At 38.4% G+C, this 27874-nt stretch overlaps 2 protein-coding genes across 3 annotated transcripts in view; one reads left to right on the top strand and one right to left on the bottom strand.

Annotated features, from left to right (window-relative positions):
* LOC117995074 (uncharacterized) overlaps positions 1–26298 on the bottom strand; it is a 64945-nt gene extending 38647 nt beyond the window's left edge. For both annotated transcript variants that reach the window (XM_034983072.2, XM_069502972.1), the window contains exons 1-2: positions 26144–26298; positions 4844–5038 (exon numbers count right to left, since the gene is read on the bottom strand). In XM_034983072.2, coding sequence (XP_034838963.2) covers positions 4844–4957 — 114 coding nt within the window. In that variant the 5' untranslated portion in view covers positions 4958–5038; positions 26144–26298. The remainder of the gene's footprint in view (positions 1–4843; positions 5039–26143) is intronic.
* On the top strand, positions 19109–20567 carry LOC138403222 (uncharacterized). Its single transcript, XM_069502826.1, has 2 exons — positions 19109–20177; positions 20273–20567. Exons 1-2 carry the CDS (start codon positions 19132–19134, stop codon positions 20361–20363), a joined length of 1137 nt encoding a protein of 378 aa, XP_069358927.1. The 5' UTR covers positions 19109–19131; the 3' UTR covers positions 20364–20567.
* Positions 26299–27874: the final 1576 nt, after the last annotated feature.

The raw sequence follows: 27874 nt of genomic DNA, 5'->3' as shown, positions 1-27874 counted from the left end.
ATAATAAATATTAGTAGGTAAGCATGCTGAAAGTACACGTGAACAAAGAGTCCCGATTATCAAGAAAGACAATGCGTCATTGGACAATTTTCTTATAAATATTTAGGCTAGATTATATAGTAGCATTAAGTACCTACATACGTACGTCATTGGTGCACAGTAATATGAAAAACTATCCAGCATTCCAACAAATCAACTTTGATAAACTCATTAAAATATGTACTCCAATTCACCGCTATGTATAATAAACTACTTCTATCTTTCTCGAATAATCTGCTCAGTAAGATCATTGAATTGCATTATAATTACAGCAGAACGCCATCAGAAGCTCGAGCCTTTACGGTCAGTCGCGTTATGGATCCACATCGCATATTCACGCCGTACGTTGTAGTATCGGTGTTTAATTAGTAAAACACGCGGAAGAATATTATTCATTATATTCATTAGCAGCATCACGGGCACGAGGCAAGCTTCCTGGGTTTTTAGGTACGGACTTGCGTCTGACCGCATCATCGCGTGACGCGAAGCAACGCTTGCGTGCACTTGCATCTTATTTTTAGGGTTCCGCGCCCAAGGGCAAAAAGGGAGCCCTAATGTCACTCTGCTGTCTGTCTGACTATCTGTCCGTCTTCTGTCCGCGTGCCACGGGTCTCGCTCGTAGACGAAATGAGTTACAAACCAGAAATTTTCTTTTCTTAGCATGTGGGGTATCGTTGTCTACAAATCATTGAGAAGGGACGAATATTTTTTTTTATTTGTTTTATCTTAATAAGTAAAGATACGGGGGGCTGTCAAAGTTGTCCGTTTTAGACCATTTTTGTGACGGTGTCTATAAACAACAAATACTGCTAATAACAATTTGTAAAGTAGTTCATAAGGTGTGACCAAAACAAACGAATTTTTTTAAGGTTTTTCTTTTACGGTTTGTTGCGATGTTTAGCTCGGAAATGAAATATTTCGTACGCCCAAATATGCTGTTTACAAATTATTGTGTACGGTAGAATTATGTACCCTAAAAGAGTAAGGCCTATAATTTCTAAATGGCCGCTATGAAAATTAATAAAAAAATGTTCTTTCTTGTACGATGGTACGGAACCCTTCTTGTGCGAATCCAACTCGCACTTGGTCGATTTTTTTACATTACATGAGCAGAGCAGTGCTGTTTTTTTTATACGTCGCATTAGCGTGCACTTGGCTTCGCTACGTGATTTTAATTGTTTTGTAACTGTATTGTATATTAACTACGTAATTAGTATCATCTGTAATACCTAATTATGTAGGATTTGCAACAGCCGTGCTCGTCATTTACTGTTACATTAGTTAACAAGTTACATAACTACCTATGAAAAGCTCTTTCGAACAGCATAGCTCAGTATTTTAAAAAATCGGTCGAAGTCGGATTCGCACACGAAGGGTTCCGTACCATCGTACAAGAAATAACACTTTTTTCAAGAAATTTTAATAATAACAAATAATAAAATTAATAATAAGTTAATAATAGTAATAATTGCTGCTATAAAGCAGCAATCGAAATCACACAATCTGTGATAATTTCAATCCTCTATCTATCTTTCAATCTCTACTTACTTAATAGGTAGAGATTGTTTCACAAGATACAGCCCACTGACAGATAGACGGACTGAGCCGTCGTGGCTTAGTAGTAGGGTCCCGTTGACACGCTTCGGGTACGGAACCCTAAAAAGACAAATAAATTGAAAAAAGAAGTATCAAGTATAAATCGACAGAGTTGGAATACCTATTTTCATTATCTATAGCACAGGTAGTAGTGCCTGTAGAGTGTAGGTAGTAAGTTAGTTATTGTACTAACGGAATATACCTTCAAATCTTCAAACGACTATTATTAGTTGGAATTACTTATTCACGAATATGTAATAATACCAGTAATAAGGAAATGTTTAGAGTCTTCTCTTTAAATACAACTTTTTGGATGAGCATCTTGTTAACAATAATTTTTTTCAAACAACAAACATAGGTAAATATGTATTATAGCTAGCTCTTAAGCTCTTAGTCTTTACCTCTATAAGCACTCGTTCCCTGAATTATGATAATTTATTACAAACATTTTCAAAACTATTTCTAAACAGAAATATTTAAAAACGTGATGTCGACACTTAATACAATTTAATTAAATATTATATCTGAATTCTGTGTCTGGCTGAATCTTAATATATTAAATTAAATAAATAATACAAAAAAAACAATCGAAAGCAACGACGTACTTACTACACACACTTAAAAATGCCTCTACCAAAGTAGGTAGGTACATAGAAGAGATATTATATCTGGGTTTGCTTATTAAACTTTTATTCCCTTTTGAAATAAAAGAATTATACTTAGTATGTGGCTTTATTTATTTAGTTTACGATCATTGTCGGACACCGTTCTTCTAACGGGATCATCCCAACGGTCCTAAGGTTGACTACGAAATCTATTTGAAACATCTCAAATATGAAATCATGAACTAGTTTTTTTATTCAATTCTAAGTCAGCCCTTCACTGCAGTATCACCTTGTGGTAAGTGATGATGCAGTCTAAAATAGAAGCGAGCTACCTTGGAAGGAGTAGTAGGTATGGCAATTTTAGTAAAGCCATACCCCTTATCGGTATCGTACTGAAACGCTAAATAGCTTAGTGGCACGGTTTCATAGATAGGGTAGTACTAGCCAGAGCCGTAGTCTCCCACCAGACCTGGTGTTTTAGGTAAGTAGTTACTATATTGTTACACGTCTCAGGTTACCCAAGAGCTGGAGATTATAGCCAAATAGCTAAACCTGGCAATTCAGAGTCTACGGCACGCCAAGGCAGTGGCGCGTGCAAGTCCCTACAAGAGACCTATGTCCAGTAGTGGACGCCTATTGGTTCATAATTATTATGATAATGATGATGAAGGTTTTGTAGTTTTCTATATAAGTATGTATTTTATTTATTATTTGTTCCGATTTTTATATTTAATGTACTTTAATATTTGAAGTAAATATTAGGTAGGTAGGTACATAAGGAAAATCCTTCGAATACCATCGCTTTCCATCTTAACTCTAAAATACCTGAAAATGCGTTCAATATCAATATATTATATGTAGAGAATTCATCTAGACGGGAGAGGCGCTCAGCTGCGAAATGATGATTATTGATTACTAGCTGATGCCCGCGATTTCGTCCGCGTGGATTTACGTTTTTCAAAATCCCGCGGGAACTCTTTGATTTTCCGGGATAAAAAGTAGCTTATGTCTTAATCCAGGGTATAGTGTATCTCCATTTCAAGTTTCAGCCAAATCCGTTCAATTTTTGCGTGAAGGAATAACAAACATGCATACACACACACATACAAACTTTTGCCTTTATAATATTAGTCGGGATCGTAAAGGTAAAATTCCAAAAAGAATATACCTGTTATGTACTTATTCTCCAAGATGGAATGGAATATACCTGTTATCTACTTATTCTCCAAGATAGAATATACCTGTTATGTACTTATTCTCCAAGATGGAATGTCACTACTTTAAAGTATCTGATAGGAACTTTATAGTAGTGACATTCATCACTATTTTAAAGTACCTACCAGATATTGCTCATAGTGGGTATCAAGAGCAAGTAATTTCATTACAACTCTGTGGTCTAACTCTTCCGCTATGGTAGATAATTCAATAACTTTAAAATATAAAGGTATAAATAAAGATTCTCTCACGTACCCGTTCTTATTGTACAAAATCATCAGTTCATCGAACTTGTTAGTTGACCACATAATAAACAGAGTGATTTGCAAATAGGTTTTTATTCAAAACCGTATTCAAACAGTGCATATGAACAATCTACCTACACGATGAAAAAGATGCCGATATTTACGTTTTACTTAATCAACATTTCAATATTAAGAAATTCAGCAAACTTTTAAAGTTAGTTCCTTGCTAATTTTGTTAGTTCAATGGTTGAAAAATAAATTATTCAGAGTTGGGCACATTTGCAACATCCTTCTCCATGGGTTGCCAGCCAGATAACCTCCCAGTGTGCCTGAGTGCTGCTGGTCCGTTTTGGATGCGTCCGAGGGGAAGAGCCGTATTCGGGCCGGTGCACCCCAGTACAAGGCTTATCTCTTCCGGAATAATAGCTAATGACCTGGCAGGGGGGAAGGGGGGGGGGGGGGTTTCTCCGCGTGAAGCAGAAGTAGACGCAGAAGCGCCGATGGGTTTTGTTGGGATGGGGTTACCACTCAATAGTGGTATCAAAATTAAAAACAAAGAACGACAGAAAGTGTTTCATACAGCTTTTGTAAAATTATTTGTAAATCTGTAACCTTCAGCTTAAGCCTAAGTTATTTTTAATTCATCCTAAATTTATAGAGCGTTATCCCTGTCATTGAGACTGACAAAACGTCATATATGAGTGACAGAGACAACGCTCTACAAAGCCGAAATGACATTCTAAAGGCCGATGTACATTACATACATTACGTACATTATGGGTTGATACGCCCGAAATAAAAGTTTATTTATTTATTTATTACTTTCTGCCGCGTACCTACTGTCGATACCTACTATTGTAAAAGCCACCGGTCTACGTGCGTATTTCTTTACAATTTTTGATAACTTGCAGATCTGCCCCCCAATTGTGTAAGAATAACCATTTCATGGCTATCGCAATCGTCAAGAATTCTGCCCTTTGATTGGCTGTGAAAAAATGTAAACAGCGAATCAACCAATCAAATGGCAGAATTTCTTGACGATTACGATAGCCATGAAATGGTTATTCTTACACAATTAGGGGGCTGAATTAGACTAAATATCATACTTTTATAAATGTGATCTTACTTATAATATAGACTTACTTGTGGTCGAAGAGTGGTGTGCCTGGAGTAGTAGTCATGATGGTAGAAACTGTTAGGAGAAAGCGGGGGCCGGTACTTCTTGTGGCCGTAACCCAAAGTGTCCATCGTATGCATTTTGAACACACTAGTCCATCACTTCACTCCCTAGCTTTAACTACATAATATGCAAACTAGTTCGTCACATGGTATTTTTATCTGAAACAAGGAAAAGGAATAGTTAAGAACAAATTTTATCAAGACTACTTCTTCTCTATTCCACTCTAAAAGCACTAAGCATCTCAAACTTAGGACTAGGTAAAATACGAGAAGCTTATTCTTATGGAAAGTGCTTAGCACAGCTTTCAATTTTTTTAATAGAAATTACTTGCATCCCGGATGGATATGGGCTCAAAGAGTTCCCATGGTATTAAAAAAAATCGAAATCCATCCAATCCATGCATTCGCGTGCATTATCTAGTTGATTTGAAACCAGAAACATAAAAATAACTTACAAGTTCATATAAATTGTTATAACACGCATTGCAAGCAAGTAATTTCCAGTGTACCTACCTATCCCTGTCTGCGGGCAAGGGCCCGTGCCTTGCATTTTTAATAGGATGTTTCGGATAGTATTAATTTTTAGGGTCCCATACCCGAAAGGTACCAACGGCACACTAATACTAGGCCTCCGATGGCCGTCCCTACGGAACCCTTCGTTCAAGTCCCCTGCCAAGTACGACTTGCACTTGGCAGGTTTTTTTCTGCTTTTACTTTATCTAAAAAGTATGTGCAATAAAATCTTTCGTAGCCAAGTAATGCTACCTACTGCTTTATGATTTACGTCCGTTTTCAAAAGGAATATTATCCAAAGGTTTTGATTTCAATCCTGTGAATTGGCTAAGAGAAAGTTTTGCGTCGATAAAACGACTTTATTTTTTGTTTATCCACAACTAATTAAATTCAAATTTAAAATTAATGCCATGAATTCTAACGGGTCTCGTCTACGGCGTTACACCCAATACAAGTTCATCCGGTTGTCCCCCTATTTATTTCATTTACATAAATAAGTAACAATCGAAGCTTGGTAACCGGTTTCGATTTGATCGGTCGTGTACCCCGCGCTAATAAATAAAATACGAGTAACAAGGACGCTTTTACAAGTGGATAACTGTACTTAACAGCTTCGATGTAACTTAGTAGTTATACGTTGCTGCTGCTTAATTGGGAATGGGTTTTTAATCAACAATTGAAATACGAGACTGGCATGGGTTTGTAAAACTGCTGCGTCATCATTTGCAAGTAAGATACGTTTGTATCTATAAATTGTGTACGTATATTATTAACAGTAGGTACCTACTACATTAGATACTACCCGTCTTCTAAATATATAAAACGAAAAGGTGACTGACTGACTAACTGATCAATCAACGCACAGCTCAAACTACTGGATGGATCGGGCTGAAATTTGGCATGCAGATAGCTGTTATGACGTAGATATCAGCTAAGAAAGGATTTTTGAAAATTCAATCCCTCAAGGGATAAAATAAGGGTTTGAAATTTGTGTAGTCCACGCGGACGAAGTCGCGGGAATAAGCTAGTTTTTCATTAAGTATTTATTATGTTACTAACTAGAAATAGAACTCTCTCACGCGAAAAGCAAACTTAGCAAAGTTGATCTTGTACAGCGAGCTTTTTGAAGCTTGCTTAACTTTCAATGAAAATACCCAACGAGATTTGCTTATTTTTTTTAAGTTGCTAGGTATGTTGTACCATAGTTTTGAAATTATGTTATTAAAGAAGTAAGTAAAAACACAGTTCAGTTTTGATAAAATTAAGTTAGGTATTGTTAGACTTGATAGAAATCGTATTTAATCGTAGGTATATTTTTTTTTAAATTTCAATACCAAAAATATTTTATAACGGCCTCAATTCACGGCCAATTTTTTCCATTAATGCCGATAACGATTCAATGAATATTTTTTCGACAGATCGTTGTCCACGAAGTCTCTTTATAAAATGAAGATAAAAATTGATGTAGCTACGAATCATTGATTGCTATCAGGAAGGCATGCTAATGTTATTGGATCTACTTACCTACAAATTTGTAGTCAAAATAAAATAAGAATATCAAAAATAAAATGTTGATTTCCTATCCCGTGGCAATTTCAATAGATTGGGCCAAGTCTTCGTTATAAAGAAAACCTCTGTGCTAAATACTTGGACCTAGTACTAAGCTGAATAGTGTCTTAGGAGTCTCTGTACATCACTACCCATATTATAATTAATGTGAAAGTGTGTTTGTTTGTTAGTTGGTCCTTCAACGTTGCAACGGAGCTGAGCAACGGATCGACTTGATTTTTGCATGGATATAGTTAAAGATAATGGAGAGTGACAGGCTATATTTTATCAATAAATGCGGCCAATCTCAATAGAGATTAGCTAACTAGGCAAAAGATATTATAAACAACACACGCACACTAGTAACGCACACAGATGCACTCTAAAGACGGTATGTGTTCCTTTACTGGTTATGGAAATATATTTTTTTCAAAACAACTTGTACAGGTGCTATTTTGAATCAAGTGAATCCACTGCACTGGTTCGGAATGCGCATAGTCCGATGCAGGATGGCACTCCAATACGACCAGAGAGAGATCGGAAGCAGAACCAACAACTTATCGAAGCACGGGGTTTAAAACCGCTAACTGCCCTATTCCGCGCTATGGATATAAAAAAAATCATAATTGACAAACTCGAAAAACCCACTAACTTTTTTGATCCGACCCGGGTCTCGAACTCATGACCTTAAGATCAGCTGACCACTAGACTAATGGGGCAGTCAAAAGACGATTAACTAGTTGATAAGGTTAATCGAAGTATCCGACCGCACGTGTTCCACAGGGTTCAGTTCTTGGACCTCTCCTGTGGAACATCGGTTATGATTGGGTACTGCGGGGGGCTAACGTGCGGGGTGTTGATCTGACGTGCTACGCGGATGACACTCTTGTGACAGCTCGAGGTAGCAACTTCAGGGAAGCGCGCGTCTTAGCGACGGCTGGAGTGGCCCAAGTCGTAGCGCGTATCCGGCGGCTGGGACTTCAAGTAGCCCTCAACAAATCCGAAGCTCTGTGCTTCCATGGACCAAGGAGAGCACCTCCGGCAGGCGAATATCTGGTGGTGGGCGGAGTTTCCATCGCTGTCGAGTCGACGATGAAGTACCTAGGACTCGTTCTCGACAGTCGTTGGAAATTTGAGGAGCATTTCCGACGCCTGGCCCCCAAACTAATTGGAGCTGCTGGGGCACTCGGACGGCTCCTCCCAAACGTGGGTGGGCCAAGTGCCAGCTGCCGCCGCCTGTATACGGGAGTGGTGCGATCGATGGCTCTTTACGGGGCACCTTGTAACGAAGCGTTACATGAATTTATTATTTATATTATAATTTTATCTAATTTATTATTATAAATCATATTTTTAAACGTAATTTTGTATTTTTTTAAAATTCATATACATGTGTTATTAAATTTAGGCGTTGCAAATAGCAACACCCATTTCCAAACGCAATCTTTGCTGTTGCTTGTTTTATACGTCAGGTCGAATAGAACGGCTTGAAGTTGGTTTGATTGACAGACCGCCATTATGCACCCGGCGCGTCTTGACGCTGGGTGTGTAAGTTTTTTTTGTTGCGTCCACCTTTTTTTATGGTGGACGCGACGCCTTTAAAATGTGCGTTCTTGAAATGTTTTCTTTAATTTAAATAATATATTATGCAGTGCTCCTACGCTCCCGTTTACGGGTAAGTTTTGGATGGTACTCAAACATGTAAATCGTAATTGTTTCATTGTCATTTTTTTTCACCACGTTGCATACTTAGCTATTTTTCAAATTTCGATTATTCTACTTGCTTATTTTAATAATCATAACCTTAGTAGTTAATTTCAACCTTTGCATTAACGATTAGCGTAGTTTATTTGCCAATTCATTAGTAATTTTCAATCTAGATTGCATCATCATTGTAAAATTATTTTGACAACCCTCTTTTTTATATTTTTGTGAATAATTTCATTATTTTCAATATTTTGGGCCTTCAGCCGTATATTTAGGCAAATCATTGTAATCTCCGTTCTGATATCGCCACACCGGCAATTCTGTCATGTCGAAGTACTTACCTTCTGTGTTCGACACGGACCCGGGTTCGATTCCAGAACGGAAATTTATATGCCAGAGGATAACCCACCTTGGTTATCATTTCCAGGGGCGAAGTTTGGATTTAAAGGCGGGTTTAAACCCCATCATCTAGTCAGCACCGTCGGGTACCCACGGCAACATCTGCTGACACCGAACTCCCGGCCTCACACCATCTACGAGGCCGACAACACGAGGGGAGTACACATTACTGCCGCTAGGGCAAAGGCCGAAATCAACGTAACACCACGACCCTACAAATTTTGTGTGCCGACCTACGAGCTAAGCCGCGGTAGTTTTCTGTACCAACATTTTATATTATTAAATCCTACCGTGTGCTATTTACGCAGTTTCATTTCAGTCATTTCTATCATAAATAATTTTTTTTAACACCCGGTACAACCTATCTGGGCGGATGCTCTGACCGCCTGCACTTGTACCCTGCTGCGAAGGCCGCAGCGAGTCATGGCGGTCAGAGTGATAAGAGGTTATCGCACCATTTCCTGTGAGGCGGCCTGTGTTTTGGCAGGGACTCCTCCATGGGATCTGGATGCGGAGATGCTGGCAGAGATGCACCAGCGAAGGGTGGATGCCCGATTACGGGGAGAACACCCTACCTCCGCTGAAATTGCTGGGTGGCGGCGAAATGCGCAGGCCGAGCTCGTCCACCAATGGTGGGGGAGACTCGAATCACCCAGCGCAGGTCACAGGACAGTGGCGGCGATCCGGCCCGTTCTTCAACAGTGGGTGGAGAGAGGGCACGGAGTACTTACCTTCCATCTTGTGCAGGTTCTTTCGGGGCACGGCTGCTTCGGAAGGTACCTGTGCAAGATCGCAGGTAGAGAGCCTACTGAGGAGTGCCATGAGTGTGGCAGCGCCGTAGACACGGCGCAACACACTCTGGCAGAGTGCCCAGCATGGGCTGAGTCGCGAGAGACGCTCGTGGCGGCAGTGGGGCAAGACCTCTCCCTGCCAGCCGTGGTCAAAGCCATGGCGGGCAGCGATGGGTCTTGGAAAGCGGTAGAGTCCTTTTGCGAGGAGATAATGTCGCAGAAGGAGTCAGCGGAGCGCATGAGAGAAGATGATTTCGACTCTCATGCCATCCGTCGCAGGAGGGTCGGGCGTAGGCGAGCCGCCCACGACCGCCGCCTACCCCCTTGAGAAGGACTCTCGGGCAATGGACGCGGGGAGTCTATCGCCCGGAAAGAAACCAGTCCTCGAGTCGGGAGGCGCACCTTCGTGTTCCTGGTGCGCCTCAGACGGGGTGTAGGGATATTATTGGTCCCCTGAGGTGGGTCCTTAGCAGGCGCCGCTGGCTGGGTTGCGCGAACGTGTTTGGCCCCGTAGCCCAGCCACCAGGCGATGCGTGGAACATCGTGGGGTTTTAGTCGGTAAGAGTCCGACATAACCTCCGTACCTCCCCGGGTGCGGTGGCATCCATGAGGATTTCCCCACGGAAAAAAAAAAAAAAAAAAAAAAAAAGTATCCGACCGCACGGTACTACAAGTGACAATAATGGCACTAAGTTCTAACTTAAGCCTAACTGAAGCATAACGCCCTTATAGTTTAATGATTATAGCGGGTAATTTACATCGTTAGCACGTATCGTTACTCAAGCAGACGGAACCTTGCTCTGGGCAATGAGTTAGCAACTTAGGTACTGAGTTCTTGACTCACGCACCGTGAGAATAATCGCTGATTGTCTATCAGACCTTCGCGACGTGGTACAGAGGATCTGTGTAGTACATATAATATGTTTACCTACTGGTACATTAATTAATAAATCAGCAGAGACAGCATTGCGGGTACAAAATTCAGCTCGATCTCACGCTAATTACGAAGTTTTGAATTTCTTCAATCAAAGCGTCTGTCGCTCCATTTCTGCTTAGCACCTTAGCACTACTTTTGAAGAGATGATCTCAAATTATAAAAGATTATAAAGTGAAATAGGTAGGAAAGAATCTGTCTAAAACCCTTAGGGCTTTTTTCACAACCACCTGATAAATTTTATCTAATGAATAAATTTAACGTTACGACAGTTTTGTATTGGGAATCTGTCAAATTCGTTAGATAAAATTTATCTGGCAGATGAGAATTTGTCAAAATAATAAATATCCGTAGTTAAAGTTTATCTGGCAGTTGTCAAACAGGCCCTTAACCTTCTTAAAGCACGTTTTGCTACATTCAAATATAATAATCAGATTAAGCAGTGTTAGTAAACAAGGGACGTAAGTAAGGTAGAGTTCAACAATTTCAGGGCCGTATAGATGTCGAAGCTCGTACAATGTCAATGTCACTTGAGTAGGTATCTTTTCCACTTGATGATTTTTATCTGCTTCTCATACACCTATTCTACTGGGTAGGTACATTTCAACAAAGTATCTACTGAGAGGTTAATGATGATGCTACTTAAGAGATTAATAAAATAACATATCTGTTTTCAATAAGCTATGGCCAGTACTTGGCCAAAAGTGATGAACATCGATCTTTAGAAGGAGACGGCAGATTTGTAGAGCACTGTCTCAGCAGACAAAGCGTCATATGGGTATGAGTGACAGAGACAACGATCTACAAAATATATGAAATGTCATCCTAAATGCCGATGTTCATCACTTTCGGCCGCATACTGTAGGTACCTACCCAAAAAATTAAATATGCACAAGAAAACAAAAATAATAATTCTGTGCAGCAACTTTAACAGAACAATAAATTACCGTCACCATCAGGTGACCCGATCAAGATGATGATTAACCTGATTTTAGTCTTTCTTTATCACAGAAAAGATTTACCCTCTTTACTTTTAAGAAGGGGCAAGATTTTCAGAAACATTTTGTGAATTGAATTACAGTTTTACAATAAACTTTGCCTAATCGTTAACGTTATTCGTTCATTCGACCATTCATCGTTTTCATAATTTTTCCATAATATTTGCATACATCGCGTAAGTAGGTCAGGTCTGGTATACGCGGCTTTAGTGTTGATCCGTGGCGTATAAATAATTCTATGTAGGTGAAGTAACGCGAATTCTTGCGGAATTCGGACCACTACGGTGCTTGAAGCATGTGGAAGCATTAGTAATGCAGTAAAAGTAAATAATATAGTCGTATAAAAATTTGCATGTTAATAGACTTATTGTGTGAAGAAAAATAATAATGAAAGCTCTGGGGCACTCTATCCAAATTGTCACACTAAACTAAAACTGGATATTACATAAAATTATTACTTTAGTAAAACATTTGTATTTTATTACAAATACGGTTGATGATAAAGTTAATAATGTCGTTGGTTGATGATCAAACAAAAATTTTCTTCTATCTGGTGGCACAGTGGTATAAACCAAAACAAAACATCTCCACATTTTTGACACTAACATTAACAACGCACTCGCAGGAACCATTTTTCATCATTTTCTGATAAGTCCTGCCACGGATAGTGAGTGAATGCAAGTAAGGGAATAGGCATCTACTAGGTAAGCGCTTTCGACCAAAACCTCATCATTGCTTTCCATCTGTACTGATGACTCCTGTAGAAAAACATGACTTAACAACAAACACGACTGACTAACTGACTGATTGATTTGTGACTGAGAGATTGACTGATCTCTCAACGCACAGTTCAAATTTTCAAAACTCCTTCCTTAGTGGATGTAATAAAGGCTATATACATGATAAATTTCAGCCCGATTCGTACTACTGTACGAATACATCCACTAAGAAAGGAGTTTTGAAAATACTGGTTTGAAGTTTGTGTAGTCCACGCGGACGAAGTCGCGGGTATAAGCTAGTTATTATACTAATTTAGGAAGATTCATTGTTTTTTAAATATGTATGACGGTTAAAATATCCTCGAATCAACAAGAGAACAACAAGAACAAGAGTCTAAGAGTCGTTACGTCGTAAGGCATAATAAAGCATCTATAACAAACAACGGCACGGGCAGATACCGTGAAGCATAAATGATAAAACATAATCGTCAAGTAATCTACGCCAACACATATTACAAGAGGAACTTTGGCCACTTACATTCAGCACAAAAACCACTGAACATACCTACATCATAGAGATTCTCTAACCTCTATTAATCTTCTCTGCACTACAAAAGTCTAACGTATATAAATTTTGGGAGCAATAAATAGGGCACAAACTTAAAATTATTTAGTAATTACATATTTTCATCTGGACTTTGGAACGATGCATCAATTTGAATTTCGATTAAAACTAATGATTAAAATACAGTTTTTCTTTTCTTTAAAGTCTAAAATCAACGTGATGGTTCCCAAATACTACCTACCTATCTATCATCTTCTTTTATAGATAATTCCAAGAAGAATTTAAATGGGCTCTTCTAAACGAGTCAGTTCCTACGGCTCAAGATTAACCGCATGTTTATACTAGGTAAGTACTTTTTGCGTGGCGAATAATAAATTGCCAAGTTATAGATATTACTTATCTTATACAGGACAGAAAATATATAGGTATTATAAATAGCACTATATACTTAGGTCAATATTGTAAATAAATACTACTTACTAGGTAAATAGCAGACACATAAAGATCTTACATTCTGAAAATACAGCGTAGTAATTCAACCAAAACAAAACGCATCTTTTAATGAAAATATTATGTACTTTTTCAGTTTTGAAGTTTCGAGCGACCTGTTAGTATATTAATCCATTAAAGTTTATGTACATTTTTGGTGGTTACCTAGTTGAGTTTTATTTATAACTTATCATATTTTTCAGACTATCAGAATAGCTATCAGAAATATTTCTTAGTTCCTCGGTCACGAATGCGCGTCCTCATGGTGTGTTGTGGCTCATGATCCATTGACCTTGGCAGTGACGTCACGGATGTAATAATTCTAGCCTGCAGGTTGTTATGTCAATTACCTAGTAATCTAACTACATGATATTTACTGCGTGCTTTATAATACACGAGCGTTTTTATCAGTCTTAAAGCAATGTTAAAAATAATCTACCCACAATGATATACCTAACAAAAGGCGCATGTTTTAATTTTTTTTTAATAAGACTATGTTTATTATGTATGTAGATTATGCCGCGACAGTCCGCGTGGATTTGGGTTTTCAAAAATACCGTGGGAACTCTTTGATTTTCATCAAAATCGGTAAAACTGTTGGGCTGTGAAAAGCTAGCAGACAGACAGACACACTTTCAAATTTATAATATTATATGGAGGATAACGATATTATAATTGTATATAAAAGTAGCTGATGCCCGCGACTTCGTCCGCGTGGATTTACATTTATCAAAATCCCGCGGGAACTATTTGATTTTTCGGGAAAAAAAGTAGCATTTGTCCTTCCCCGGGATATAAGCTAACTCCGCACCAAATTTCATCCAAATCCGTTCAGCCGTTTTTGCGTGATTGAGTAACAAACATCCAAACATCCACACTTTCACATTTATAATATTACTAGATGATGCCCGCGACTTCGTCCACGTGGATTTAGGTTTTTAAAAATCCAGTGGGAACTCTTTAATTTTTCGGGATAAAAGTAGCCTATGTGCTAACTGCTAACTCTGTATCAAATTTCATCCAAATTGGTTGAACGGTTGGGCTGTGAAAAGCTTGAAAGCTGTGAAAAAAGAAAAAGAAGACAGACACACTTTCGCATTTATTATATTAGTATGGATTAGGATTTGGATAATGATAAACATAATATGTAGCCCTAACTAAAGTATCTAGACGGAATTCATAATACTTACATCATTATGCTTATTTTTGGAATTTACCTAAAAGCATTGTTCGCTTTAAAATATGAAAAAAATGTGAGAAATATTAATTCAGATTTCAGTTTCCTTTAAATTAAAAAATATAAATTGTGTTAGTATTATAATTATTGTGACGAGTTAATTGTGGGACTGAATTGTTATCATTGTGTTAGCATCCTTATTTGTGAAGATTTGATTATATCAACTTGCATGCCACCTATTTATAGATAGCTAGATGCTAGTACCTACCAAAGAATATTAACTAAATTATAGTAATATAAGCCAGAAATTATCTGCAAGTGCCAAGAACACTTGTACAAAGTTTCAACTGAATACAAGAACAGACAGAAAAATGGGTATTAATTCGACATTTTTTAATTTGAATTAAATTAATCTTAATCTTAAGTCAGAAAATGAACCTATCCAAGCATAGAGTTATGATCCACATCACTGTATCCAAATATTAAACGCTTAATGGCACTACATGACCAAAAGATACAACTATTTATTACATTAAAAAATATATAAATATACATTGTCCCAGTGATCAGATGCCCAACTAGACACTGGTGGTATCTGCTATTTCCCTTCAGAGTTGCTAGAGTTTGGACTAAATAAGCGCCTGGTCTTGAATTCCCTGATACGTGGATCAATTTTTGGGACATGGCCGATGACCATTGAACCTCCATGACTATAAATAGGTATAGAGAAGAGATGGTGCGAGTAACGTCTCGAAAGGGAGTATAGGGAAAGCGGCGCTTCATAAAATAAAGGCTGTAAGTTTGTAGCTAAAGTGGTTTTTCATATTGGCAGAGAATTCGCCACTTGTGATTTTTTTTTATTAAAAGAAGTTTATGATAAAAGCTGATATATTTTTCCATGATTTATCTTACTGAATATAAATAAACACTTGTCATCGCCTTAGGCGATTCTGCCGGGACTTGACAAGTGTGTTAAAAGTTTTATTCGAGAAAATGCCAGTAAAACAACAATATATAGAAAAGCAACTTACTTTCTAGTACGTAGGTACTATTTCAAAATTTCCTACGTGCTTTCGAGCTATGGGTAGATACTTTTATGTGAAGAAACCATCTAACAACCATATAAAACCAATCATTACAGCAATGACATGACAGATTGCTCGCGAGTCCCAGTAACTGTACATTATGATCCATCCATTCAATAAGGTACCCATGACGTAGGAGAAAAAGTTGAGGTTACAAATTACGTATCGTTTGTAATCTGTAGTGATGGTACATTGACATTAACATTGAATAGACTTGTGGTTGTGATACGATGTAATATTACTTGAACTTCGCTTTGCCTAAGCGCAAAAGGCGGAAATATGATTGATGCTATAAGTTCAACTTCATATTGGCTCTTTACGGGGACTTAATTCAAGTTTGAAGAGAAGTTATGACAACCATTGATATATTGGATCAGACTTTGACTTTTATAGTTAACCTGTTTAAAAGTGAAGATATAAATGAAAACAAGGAATTTAACATCATGTTATGAGTGATTATCAAACTGTGGGTAATTATTTATGATCAGGAGGTGGATCGCCCAATAAACTCAATCTTCGTAAATACATAAATATAATTTATTATATTAACAGAAAGACATTACTTTTTCCAACGATAACGACAACTCACAAGTGACAGACTTACAAATATAGAACGCTATTTTATTCTTTCTTCACTTTAGATGTAATGAGTTTACATACGAGTTCATATCACGTTCTAATACGCGCCCTTAAACCATTACATCGCAAACAACATAGTGTGCCCTTAACTTATTACAGTGTAATGTAAACACGCCCTACATCGCGCCCTTAACCTATTACATTGTAATATAAACATGCCTTTACAATTTTATATCAATCAATAAGATTAAATAAAACTCTCGAAAATATTTGATTATAAAAATAAAATAACTATAAACTAGTTCTACGGCAAACACACAATATTCCTGTTAGGTACAATATTATGCTCTATGCCCCCTTAATAACTATAAATAAAAAATTCGTAAAACTTACTTACCTCAGTTCTAAGTTTTTCGCAAATGTAATTTCGGGTCGACATGATTTTAGCGCTTAAAACCTTAATATTTAAAGTTTCATTCACTATACCAACCAATTTAATCAAGCTTTTATTAAGTAGGTATCAAGTTTATTAAGTAGTTCAACTTAAATCATAAGATAGGTACTAATTAGTAGTTATTTTCAGCTACACCGCTTGCGTAAAGAATTAATTTTACGAGTAGTTAAAGCGTTACAAGGAATCTATGTAGGTATCTAGTTAGTACTTACTGTAAAATATCATGGATTTATCTAGGTAGTAAAAATATTGACTCACTAACTGGGTTGACATTTTAAAGGTACCTAGTACCTACGTTTATGTCCCTTGGATCCCTGGCGCTAGCCTATTGTACTTTTCTCACATGATTACTCGTTTGAGAAGAAGATATACCTAAACGCCTTTGTAAGTATAACAGTTACCTACCTATATAACTTATTTCAGCATCACTGAATAGCTGTACCAACATAATCACGACAAATTAAAAGTTTCCATATCTAAAAAAGCGATGATTGCATTGATGTATCATAAGACGACGGCCTTTTATATGGGGGGTCGGGGTTTCGGAGATATGGGCATTTTAAACAATTAAATATACTCTGTCTTATTTTAACGGTAAACGAAAGCATCGTGAGGAAACCTGCATCCAGCCTGTGAAGTCTGCTAATCCGCACTTGCCCAGCGCGATGGACTACGGTCAAAACAAAACATAAACATTCTCAGTTAGTGATTATGATACCTAATAAATTAATTCGTACCTGCTTACATACCTACGTTGTATATAATGTGGGAATAAAATAATAATAATAATATTATTATTATTATTATTATAATAATATGCTGCTGCTGCTGCTGCAAGGTGCAGCGCGGAACCGGCCTGGAAGAAGAGAATAGAGCGCCGTATCACTCTGGCCAGAGTCCTCATTGGCAGACTGCAAAGCTTCAGGTCGGGCAACACTAGGCCAAGGATTGTGCGCTCTGTTAGAGTTGCGTTTAACGGGTGTGGAGTCAGGCTGGACCAGCCCGATATTGCGCAAAAGCTAACAGAGCGCATCGACGACCTGAAGCAGAAAATCGCTGCATGGGGGAACCGCATCCGACGATACTCGGAAAGAGTTGAGCGATTTCAGCAAAATCGTCTCTTCTTGAGTGATCAGAAAAGGTTCTACAAGAGACTGGAGTGTCCAGCAGTCTGCTCTACCTCTCAGCGACTGGACCCGGCCGACCTCGTCACTTTTTGGCGGGGTGTGTGGTCGAGGGAGGTAGAGCATGAGGAGGGCCCTTGGATTGCGGCGATAGAGGAAGCATGTGCCTCAATAGAGCCGATGAACCCGATCGCCATCTCTACGGAGGATGTAGCTGGTGCAGTAAGGCGGGCCCCGAACTGGAAAAGCCCGGGACCTGACGGACTGCATCACTACTGGCTGAAGGGTTTTTCGGTTTGCCATGCGACCTTGGCTCGACAATTTCAAGAGGCTCTCGAGCAGAGGACACTCCCGAGCCTTTTCACTACCGGGATCACTCATTTAGCTCCAAAGTCCACCGATACCACTGATCCGGCTAAGTACCGTCCTATTACGTGTCTTACTACCATCTATAAGACACTGACATCTGTTTTGAGCCTCAAGATCTCCCGTCACGTGGACGAGAATAACATCATATCTGGGGCTCAAAACGGATGTCGGGGCGGTAGTCGTGGTACTAAGGAGCTCCTTCTCATCGACTCCGTTGCGGGCCAACTGGTCAAACGGAACCGTCGGAATTTCTCCGCCGCCTGGATCGACTACAGAAAGGCATTCGACTCGGTGCCCCATTCGTGGCTCCTGAGGGTCCTTGAGCTGTACAAAGTCGATGGTACAGTTCGAGACTTCCTCGGAGAATGCATGGGGCAGTGGAGTACGATTCTGTGTCTCCATGGCGAGCGGCTGGCGGATGCCGATGACCGGATAAGGATAGGAAGGGGTATCTTCCAGGGTGATTGTCTGAGCCCGCTTTGGTTCTGTCTGTCTCTGAACCCACTCAGCACTTTGCTGGAGGGTTCGGGGACAGGCTTTCAGTTTCGGAGAGGAGGGACAAAAGTGCCTCACCTTCTCTACATGGATGACCTCAAACTGCTGGCACCCAATGCCACCCGCCTGCAGGAGCTGCTGAATGTCACCACTGACTTCAGCAATTCCATCAGGATGGAGCTTGGGCTGGACAAGTGTGCGGTCATGCATGTGGAAAGGGGACAGGTAACTCATTCGGCTGAGATGAGTCTCGAGCCGTCCACCATCAGAACCCTTTCTGAAGCTGAGTCATACCGGTATCTGGGCATGTCACAGTCGCTAGGGGTAAAAGAGACGGACGTGAAACAGTCTGTTTGCGAGGCCTTTTTTGGCCGTCTGACAAAAATCTGTAAAAGTTATTTGTCAGGCGCCAATAAAATCCGAGCTTATAACGGCTGGGTCATGCCCGTTCTCATGTACACCTTTGGCGTGCTCAGATGGACTCAGACCGAACTTGACGCCCTGGACAGAAAAGTCCGCACAACTATGACTCTTTATCGCATGCACCACCCAAAATCGTCTGTGATGAGGTTGTATATCCCCCGGAAGTGTGGTGGTCGAGGCGTATTGAGCGTCAAGACCATGCATAACCGGGAGATAGCCAACCTCAGAACCTACTTTGAGACGATGAGGGGGTCCCCCATGCATAGAGAGGTCATAGAATGTGATAAAGGACTCACCCCACTAGCCTTAGCCCAAACCGAGTGGCAGAAACCGGTGGTACTTAGCACCTCTGACCGGGAGGCCGTATGGAGGGAGAAGGAGCTGCACGGACGCTTTTTTAAAGCTCTTAATGAGCCACACGTAGATAAAAAAGCGTCCGTGCAGTGGTTGCGCTTTGGTGACCTCTTCGGGGAAACCGAGGGTTTTGTCTGTGCGATACAAGATCAGGTGGTCAAGACGCGGAACTACCGAAAGTACATTCTGAAGGATGGCACTCACGACATCTGTCGAGCTTGTCGCCATCCCGGCGAGTCACTCAGACATGTGCTTTCGGGATGCTCAGCGCTTGCCAACACTGAGTATCTGCACAGACACAACCAAGCAGCCAAAATCCTTCACCAAGAGCTTGCTCTGAAGTACGGTCTCCTGGATGAGAGGCTGCCGTATTACAAGTACACACCGGTGCCGGTACTCGAGCGCGACGGAGTCCGGCTCTATTGGGACCGGTCCATCATCACGGACAGGACTATTCTAGCGAATAAGCCTGACATCGTGGTGGTGGACCGGGCACAGTCGAGGGTGTTTTTGGTGGACATCACCATTCCGTATGACGAGAACCTCGTGAGAGCTGAGACGGAGAAAAAGCGCAAGTATCTCGATCTGGCTCACGAGGTTTCCGACATGTGGCATGTGGAGTCCACTGAAATCATCCCAATCGTCATATCTGCGAATGGGTTGATCCCAGTCAGCCTCGCTCAACATCTGAGGCGACTGGGGTTCCGTGGCAGTTCGCTCGCAGCCAGGATGCAAAAAGCGGTCTTGCTGGACTCGGCTAGGATAGTCCGCCGATTTCTTCACCTGTCGCCCTGACCCCCGGCCGTTTGGTCTCCCCTGCCGGGGTGTAACCCTCCGCCCGGTACAAATATGTATGTATGTAATGTTTATGTAGGTTTATTTATTTTTATGTATGTAAGTATATTATAAACTTTTTTGGCTTTTATATGTATCTATTTTGTACACGGGCGTGAGAGCAAATGATATATAATAATAATAATAGTGAGAGTAGATGTATATCCATAATAATAATAATAATAATAGTACTTGAGCGCGACGGAGTCCGGCTCTATTGGGACCGGTCCATCATCACGGACAGGACTATTCTAGCGAATAAGCCTGACATCGTGGTGGTGGACCGGGCACAGTCGAGGGTGTTTTTGGTGGATATCACCATTCCGTATGACGAGAACCTCGTGAGAGCTGAGACGGAGAAAAAGCGCAAGTATCTCGATCTGGCTCACGAGGTTTCCGACATGTGGCATGTGGAGTCCACTGAAATCATCCCAATCGTCATATCTGCGAATGGGTTGATCCCAGTCAGCCTCTCTCACCATCTGAGGCGACTGGGGTTCCGTGGCAGTTCGCTCGCAGCCAAGATGCAAAAAGCGGTCTTGCTGGACTCGGCTAGGATAGTCCGCCGATTTCTTCACCTGTCGCCCTGACCCCCGGCCGTTTGGTCTCCCCTGCCGGGGTGTAATCCTCCGCCCGGTACAAATATGTATGTATGTAATGTTTATGTAGGTTTATTTATTTTTATGTATGTAAGTATATTACAACTCTTTTGGCTTTTATATGTATCTATTTTGTACACGGGCGTGAGAGCAAATAATATATGATAATAATAATAATAATAATAATGAGAGCTGAGACGGAGAAAAAGCGCAAGTATCTCGATCTGGCTCACGAGGTTTCCGACATGTGGCATGTGGAGTCCACTGAAATCATCCCAATCGTCATATCTGCGACTGGGGTTCCGTGGCAGTTCGCTCGCAGCCAAGATGCAAAAAGCGGTCTTGCTGGACTCGGCTAGGATAGTCCGCCGATTTCTTCACCTGTCGCCCTGACCCCCGGCCGTTTGGTCTCCCCTGCCGGGGTGTAATCCTCCGCCCGGTACAAATATGTATGTATGTAATGTTTATGTAGGTTTATTTATTTTTATGTATGTAAGTATATTACATTATATATTACAACTCTTTTGGCTTTTATATGTATCTATTTTGTACACGGGCGTGAGAGCAAATAATATATGATGATAATAATAATAATAATAATAATAATAATGTGGGAATAAAATAAACATACCTAAATATAACAAGGACAAAACGGATATTGATCTCCATTTAGAAGCGCTCACGGTAAACCAGGGACATTTTAATCACTGTCATTAATGTAGCGCGCCTAATGTTAAAATACGTATTACAAATTAATGAACGGATAATATACTATATCGATTAATATTAACATTGGTTTGTTATTGTTTGTTGAGACCTTTGACTAAGTTAAAATTTGCATACTTAGTTTAGAACTCTGCCTTGAAGCAATGTGGGGAACAATATTTTGTTTACGAGTTTGAAAAATAAAGTCTATATAACTAAATAAATAAATAAGTTCAAAATATCTTTTTTAAAGTTGACATGTATGTACTTAACACATATAATACTATGCATAATGTAACACTTCTCAGTAGGTACATATAAGGACCTAAGTGGATACTTTTCCTTACTAAAATTAATTCCTTCATTATTTCTTAAACTAGCTTATAAAATAGATTAGTGAAAACTGAAATACATATATAGATTTATGTGATAGATATTTGTAGAATGTGTATCCAACGAAACTACAAAGACCTAAGGCCTAAAAACTTTTTTAACTGAAAGTTTTTTTAATGCATCGTACGAAAGAGGATTGAAACTTACTCAATGAAATAAAAAACCTAAGTACATAATTATTATGTAGGTACACGACGGAGTTCCAGTGCCCAACTTCCATCTCCACCATCCTCCAGGTCTTTGTCAATGTAGGTATTTTTGAAAAGTACCTACTCATGAAAACGAAGCGCTCAATGGTACCATAATTATTTGTCATCCAAACCACACGTATCTGCAAAATTTCAACTAAATATAGCCTAAAATGACGGAATAACCACATAAGAACGAGTCAAACTAATAAAAGCTTTTAATATCACGTTCACCATTGATGAAAAATGTTATAAGTATAAATATTCCATGAAACATCTTCGTGTCCTTCACGAACAAAATCCAAATGAAAAAAATTGTTTAATTTTGTATCGCAAAAACGAATGAAAAAAGCTTAAGAATTTCTTTCGCCAAGGTTGGCGATAAAATGAGCCGACGCGACGATGAGATGCTGGTAACTTATTCTCTTTCTACTCGTATATTGGATGAGACATTTGAATGGAACCAGTTGATTAAACATTACATTAACCTTTTTTACAAATATGTGCCTCAAGAGATTAAATTGCAGAGATATATTTTTATTAAGTCGTTTTTTTATTTTGAGTGCGTTTAGCGTTAGAAATTTATAAAGAATTATAAAAGAGTATCCTTTTATGGACTTCAGGTTCGCGCTGCTTGACTTCATTCACATTTAATGAGTAATGATATACCTACTTTTAGATGCACTCGCCTTAAAGAGTTAAACTAGTACAATATAATAGCATTCAACAGGACACCCAGGCTTATCGGATTTAGATTTAAAAATTTTCTTCTTTGGAAATCGGTTCAAAATTATACCTATTTAATTATACGCATGATATCGTCTGCTTGGATAATTTTATGGATAGTTTTTTTTAAACCCCGTGAACTCTTTGATTTTCCGGGATAAAAAGTAGCCTTATGTATCGTGGTATATGTACATGAGTATTGAGAAGGTACATGAATGAGTACCTACTGTTTCGATTTTTCATGTAGTCGTGAAAAATTCGACTATGTTTGTAAAAAAAAACCTTTACATATACTGCCTAGGAAATAGGTACTATTTTTTTAGTTGGTGAACCAAACACACATTTTCTAAATGTATGCTTAGTTTATATTTATATTTGTCACAATATAACATACATAGGATATAATATTATCTTCCTCTTGACTTGTAGTAGGTAGGACGGTTTCCGGACGACTCGGAGCACAGGATTTCCTCACGACGCGGACGACGCACGTTTGTGTGCATTACATTTTAAAATGGATGTCATAAAATGAGCAAAATTTATCTAATGAAGATCAGAAATATTTTTGTAGTAAGAACTCACTCAAAAACCAACACAGCAAAACAAAAGTATCTCCCGATTTTTTTGTAAGTACAGCTACTTAGTAGGTAGATATTTTACTTTTTTTACTTTTACCATCTCTCCGATAAGAAGTACACCTACATTAAATTCGCGTATGCCACCTTACATTACATAAGTATACCTAACTTTATTTATATTATGTGTAACCAGCGGATACCAGGCGTGTGCTGCTACGCTAAAAAATATGAAAAAACAACTGTAACACCGTCTTCGCATTATTGCCTTTCTAATGAAACCAGTTTGGGGCACATCAGTTGGATGGTTTCAAAGTCTATAACGGACACAGGTAGAAACATTTTTTGTGTTTTATCTATAGAGAAGAAAATATGACTTACGTGAAGTACCTAGAATGAAAATTTTAAATAAGTAAGTATGTACCTACCTACCTAAAGATTTCTCTGCTATAAATTTAGAAGATATCCCTTTAAATCATTTTGACATAAGACCAATACTTAGTTAATAAGTAATTCGTTATCAAGTGCAAGACAAAGATCTTAAAATTAGTTTGCATACATAAATAATTAGCAAACATACATATAACATACATTATGTTATTTTTTCACATACTTAATAACGATTCAAATATTATAATTTGTATCCTAGAATTATATACTTTAATTGTTTGCATATACGAGTACAATGCGACTAGGTAATATGCATAATAAAACTTGCAGTATATGTAGAATGAGTCACCGGATGAAATAAATTCAACCGGTCTCTTAATTATTGTGATAACCTGTTGGCTATTTTATAACGGCATTTATATACCTACCTATATTATGTTTATAGTTAGATGGATAAGATAAAAATTAAAAAATAAATAACCGAAAAATCAGTTACTTTTTTGACCGAATGACAAAATACGAATAACTTTCAGCTTCAACCTTTAAAATTCAAATTCCAGGAGTTAATGCAAAGATTTTGATCGCTAGTAACTGCAGAAGTAAAATTTCGAGATTTCGTTAGAGACACTAAAAATTAAACGTCTATATAAATCTACCTATAAAATAAGTAAGTTCAACCAGTTATATAACAGTTATATGAATAATTATGGTGCTCTGTAGATTAATTACACCATACACACATACAAACCTGTTTCATAATATCACAATATGTATATCGATATCGAGTTTTACCGCATGCTCGGAGCGATACGTGCGTTGATGTCTTTTCAAGGGAAATTATACAACGCGCGTATTTTCATTATTATTTTATTCGCAATTTATAACTTTTCGTGGTAGGACCTATTTACCTTTTCCTCCTATATATTTCCTCTTATACCTATTCTGCTATTTATATTCTTCCATAATTTCCATATTATTATTTTAATACTAGCTGATGCCCGCGACTTTATTCACTTGGATTTAGGTTTTTAAAATTCCCGTGGAACTCTTTGATTTTCCGAAATAAAAGTAATCTATGTCACTCTGCAGGTCATTAACTATACCCATACAAAAAATCAGGTCAATCCGTTGCTCTGTTGCGACGTGATTGAAGGACAAACCAACATACCAATAAATCAACAAACCAACAAACGAACACACTTTCGCATTTATAATATGGATAGTGATCAATATTATAAATGCGAAAGTGTGTCTGTCTTTCCGTCTGCAGGCTTTTCTGTAAAGAGAGATTCCATCGCGAGGAAGGATCCTGGGACCAAAATTTAAAGCCTATAAGTATGGCTTTTAATTTTGGTCCCGGAAAACCAACCAAAGAGTTTCCACAGGAGCTTAAAAAAGCCTTATCCATATGCACGAAATTACGGACATCATCTTGGTACAGACAGCTTGTATCCTGAGGATTGACATAAACTACATTTTATACCGGAAAATCAAAGACTTTCCACGGGATTTTTAAAAACCTAAATCCACGCGGCGAAATCGTGGGCTATATAATCTATCGCTTAACAATTAGGTACTTCATATAATTATTCAGATATTTTTTGTTCAGATTTTCTTGATATTTTTCTCCTGCAGCTAGATAAAACGCTTTAAGGTTAGGTTATTTCCTAAAACTTGCGATTACCGCCGTACCTACTCTCATGAGGTGGACTGTGCCTCTTTGCCTTTATGGAGTGCAGGTCAATTGTTATACTTAAATATGTCCCTACCTGCGGGTACAATACTTTATAGGTTCTCAAAGTTCATTAACACGATGATCCATAATCACGATTTGAAGATAACATAAATTATAATTAATTCGTGATGATTGAATTATCCGCATAGATGAACGTCTCACGTAATAATTAATTGTTGTGTTATATTGCCCATCATGCTCATTTCAATTTTATTATTATTGACAAATAAAATAGTTGATAGTTATTTTCTGCTGATAGCATTTAGTTTAAGTCCCGTAGTATCTCTTGTCCAAGTTATAAGTCTCGATAGATTTGAACCTGTAATATCTAATTTTTGACCTAGTAAACTTCGGACTATCATGCCGTTGACTTCGAATATTTTTAAAATAACTTACCTGTAAAATAGAGCAGCTCAGCAGTCCCCAGGAAGTTTTTGGATACCAAACAAACACTGTTCACTTAGTTCGTTTATTTGTTCATAAAACAACTGTGTGCCAGTTAATCGCGTTAGGGCACTGTTTGAACAAGTAAGAGACACCCGCGCAGTGTAACTGCCTTAAAGGCTGTGCGTTTGCGCATCGCTTGAGCGTTGAACTGGCGCGCCAACCCGTCCAAAGCAAAACGCACTAACAACCTCAACTCTACCACATCAATACACAGCTCTCAGACATAACGGTGTCGCCTCAGATAAGTAAAGCGCACGCGAAGCGATAGAGAACCGCAAAAATACGGAAACTGTTGTGGTTTACCGCTGAAGCGTGAGATAGCCTAATTGATCGTTCGATAATCGCCTATCATGCGAAACGTTATCTGTTGACGGAATTATATGAATGATAAGAAATGGCGGTTGAGCGCTTCGTTACAGACCAGGGCGCATTAGGAACCCTCGTAGCCTATGATGACCAATATCACCAACAGAATTTAGAAAATTAGATTTACTTACTTAATTCAATTTTACGAAACCTTTTTCTTTTATAAGGAAAATCACCATTCTCCAAGCTAAAAGATTTACTTATTGATCATAAAAGAAAGTTTATTAAATACTGACAAAGACAAAAGCTATAACCTACCTAATAAAATAAATAATTGTACAATATTCAATAAAAATCTAAATAAAACTTTGTATGTAAATATATCGATAATTTTATGTTACAAACTTTATAAGAACTTTTTATGATCCAAAAAAAATTATGATTCATAACCCAACAGTTAGAAGGAAAACGTAAATAACAATGCTCTGTATAATAATACGTTACAGACTGGCAGGCGGTGTTAGCGACATCCTGTGAATATCCTAGAGTACGAGTAGCCCGAACGACCGGCCGTCGAACCCTGGGTCGACCACTGCCAATATAAACCACACTAGGTGCTATAAATTGGTCTAGCCTGTATTTATGTTGAGTACCTACTTACATGATAGTTTTTTTTTTCTAAAGAGATGTCTAACATATAATTTATATTATACTAAGTACTTTGTCTATATCTGAATTAGTTACTGAGGACCTAAGTATTTTCATTTTGAAAATTGTGGTTGTGATACCTAGGTATACATTCTATTAAAACAGTCTAGGTAGGTATTTACATGATAAAAAAGAGAAATGAGTTTTTGATTTGCCCCAATCCGCTATGACCGAGTGAGATGAGTCTTTACCACCAATGTTGATACCATTGTAACAATAATGACATTTTGTTGTATTTTCTAGTGAAGCCTCTACCTACATGTTGGATCTATCTCCGACACGAAAGAAAGCCTTTGAGCCATTGAGGCTACAATAAAATTTAAATACATAAAATAATCGCCTCAGCGGGTATACCTTCAAAAATGTTTAGCATTTTTTTGAGTATCCACTTAGTATTTTTTTTATATTTTATTTGAATACTTGTGGAAAACATCTTAAATATGTTTCAAAGTAATTTTCTTTCATGTCTTTATGAAAGTCTGAACATTTCTTTGTATACTTAACACAAACATTCGCGTTGGAAGAAACTGGAATTCCTTATCGGTTCTGCTTTATGCTTCCTGTTCCACACACAACACTACATAGGAATATTATTAGGTATACTTAGCTAGGCAACACAGTCTTGCATATCAATGCTATTGGTTTATTCTACCATAAAGGATCCGA

Source organism: Maniola hyperantus, chromosome 2 (genome assembly GCF_902806685.2).
Source record: "Maniola hyperantus chromosome 2, iAphHyp1.2, whole genome shotgun sequence".
Classification (NCBI taxonomy): domain Eukaryota; kingdom Metazoa; phylum Arthropoda; class Insecta; order Lepidoptera; family Nymphalidae; genus Maniola; species Maniola hyperantus.
This window is presented reverse-complemented; position numbering and strand designations above follow the sequence as displayed.

Bases quoted from the DNA above. Each gene is read 5' to 3' on its own strand.
- LOC138403222 (XM_069502826.1), top strand. From the start codon at position 19,132: ATGTCACAGTCGCTAGGGGTAAAAGAGACGGACGTGAAACAGTCTGTT. The intron at 20,178-20,272 runs GTATCTCGATCT...GGTTGATCCCAG, and splicing joins GAGACGGAGAAAAAGCGCAA to TCAGCCTCGCTCAACATCTG.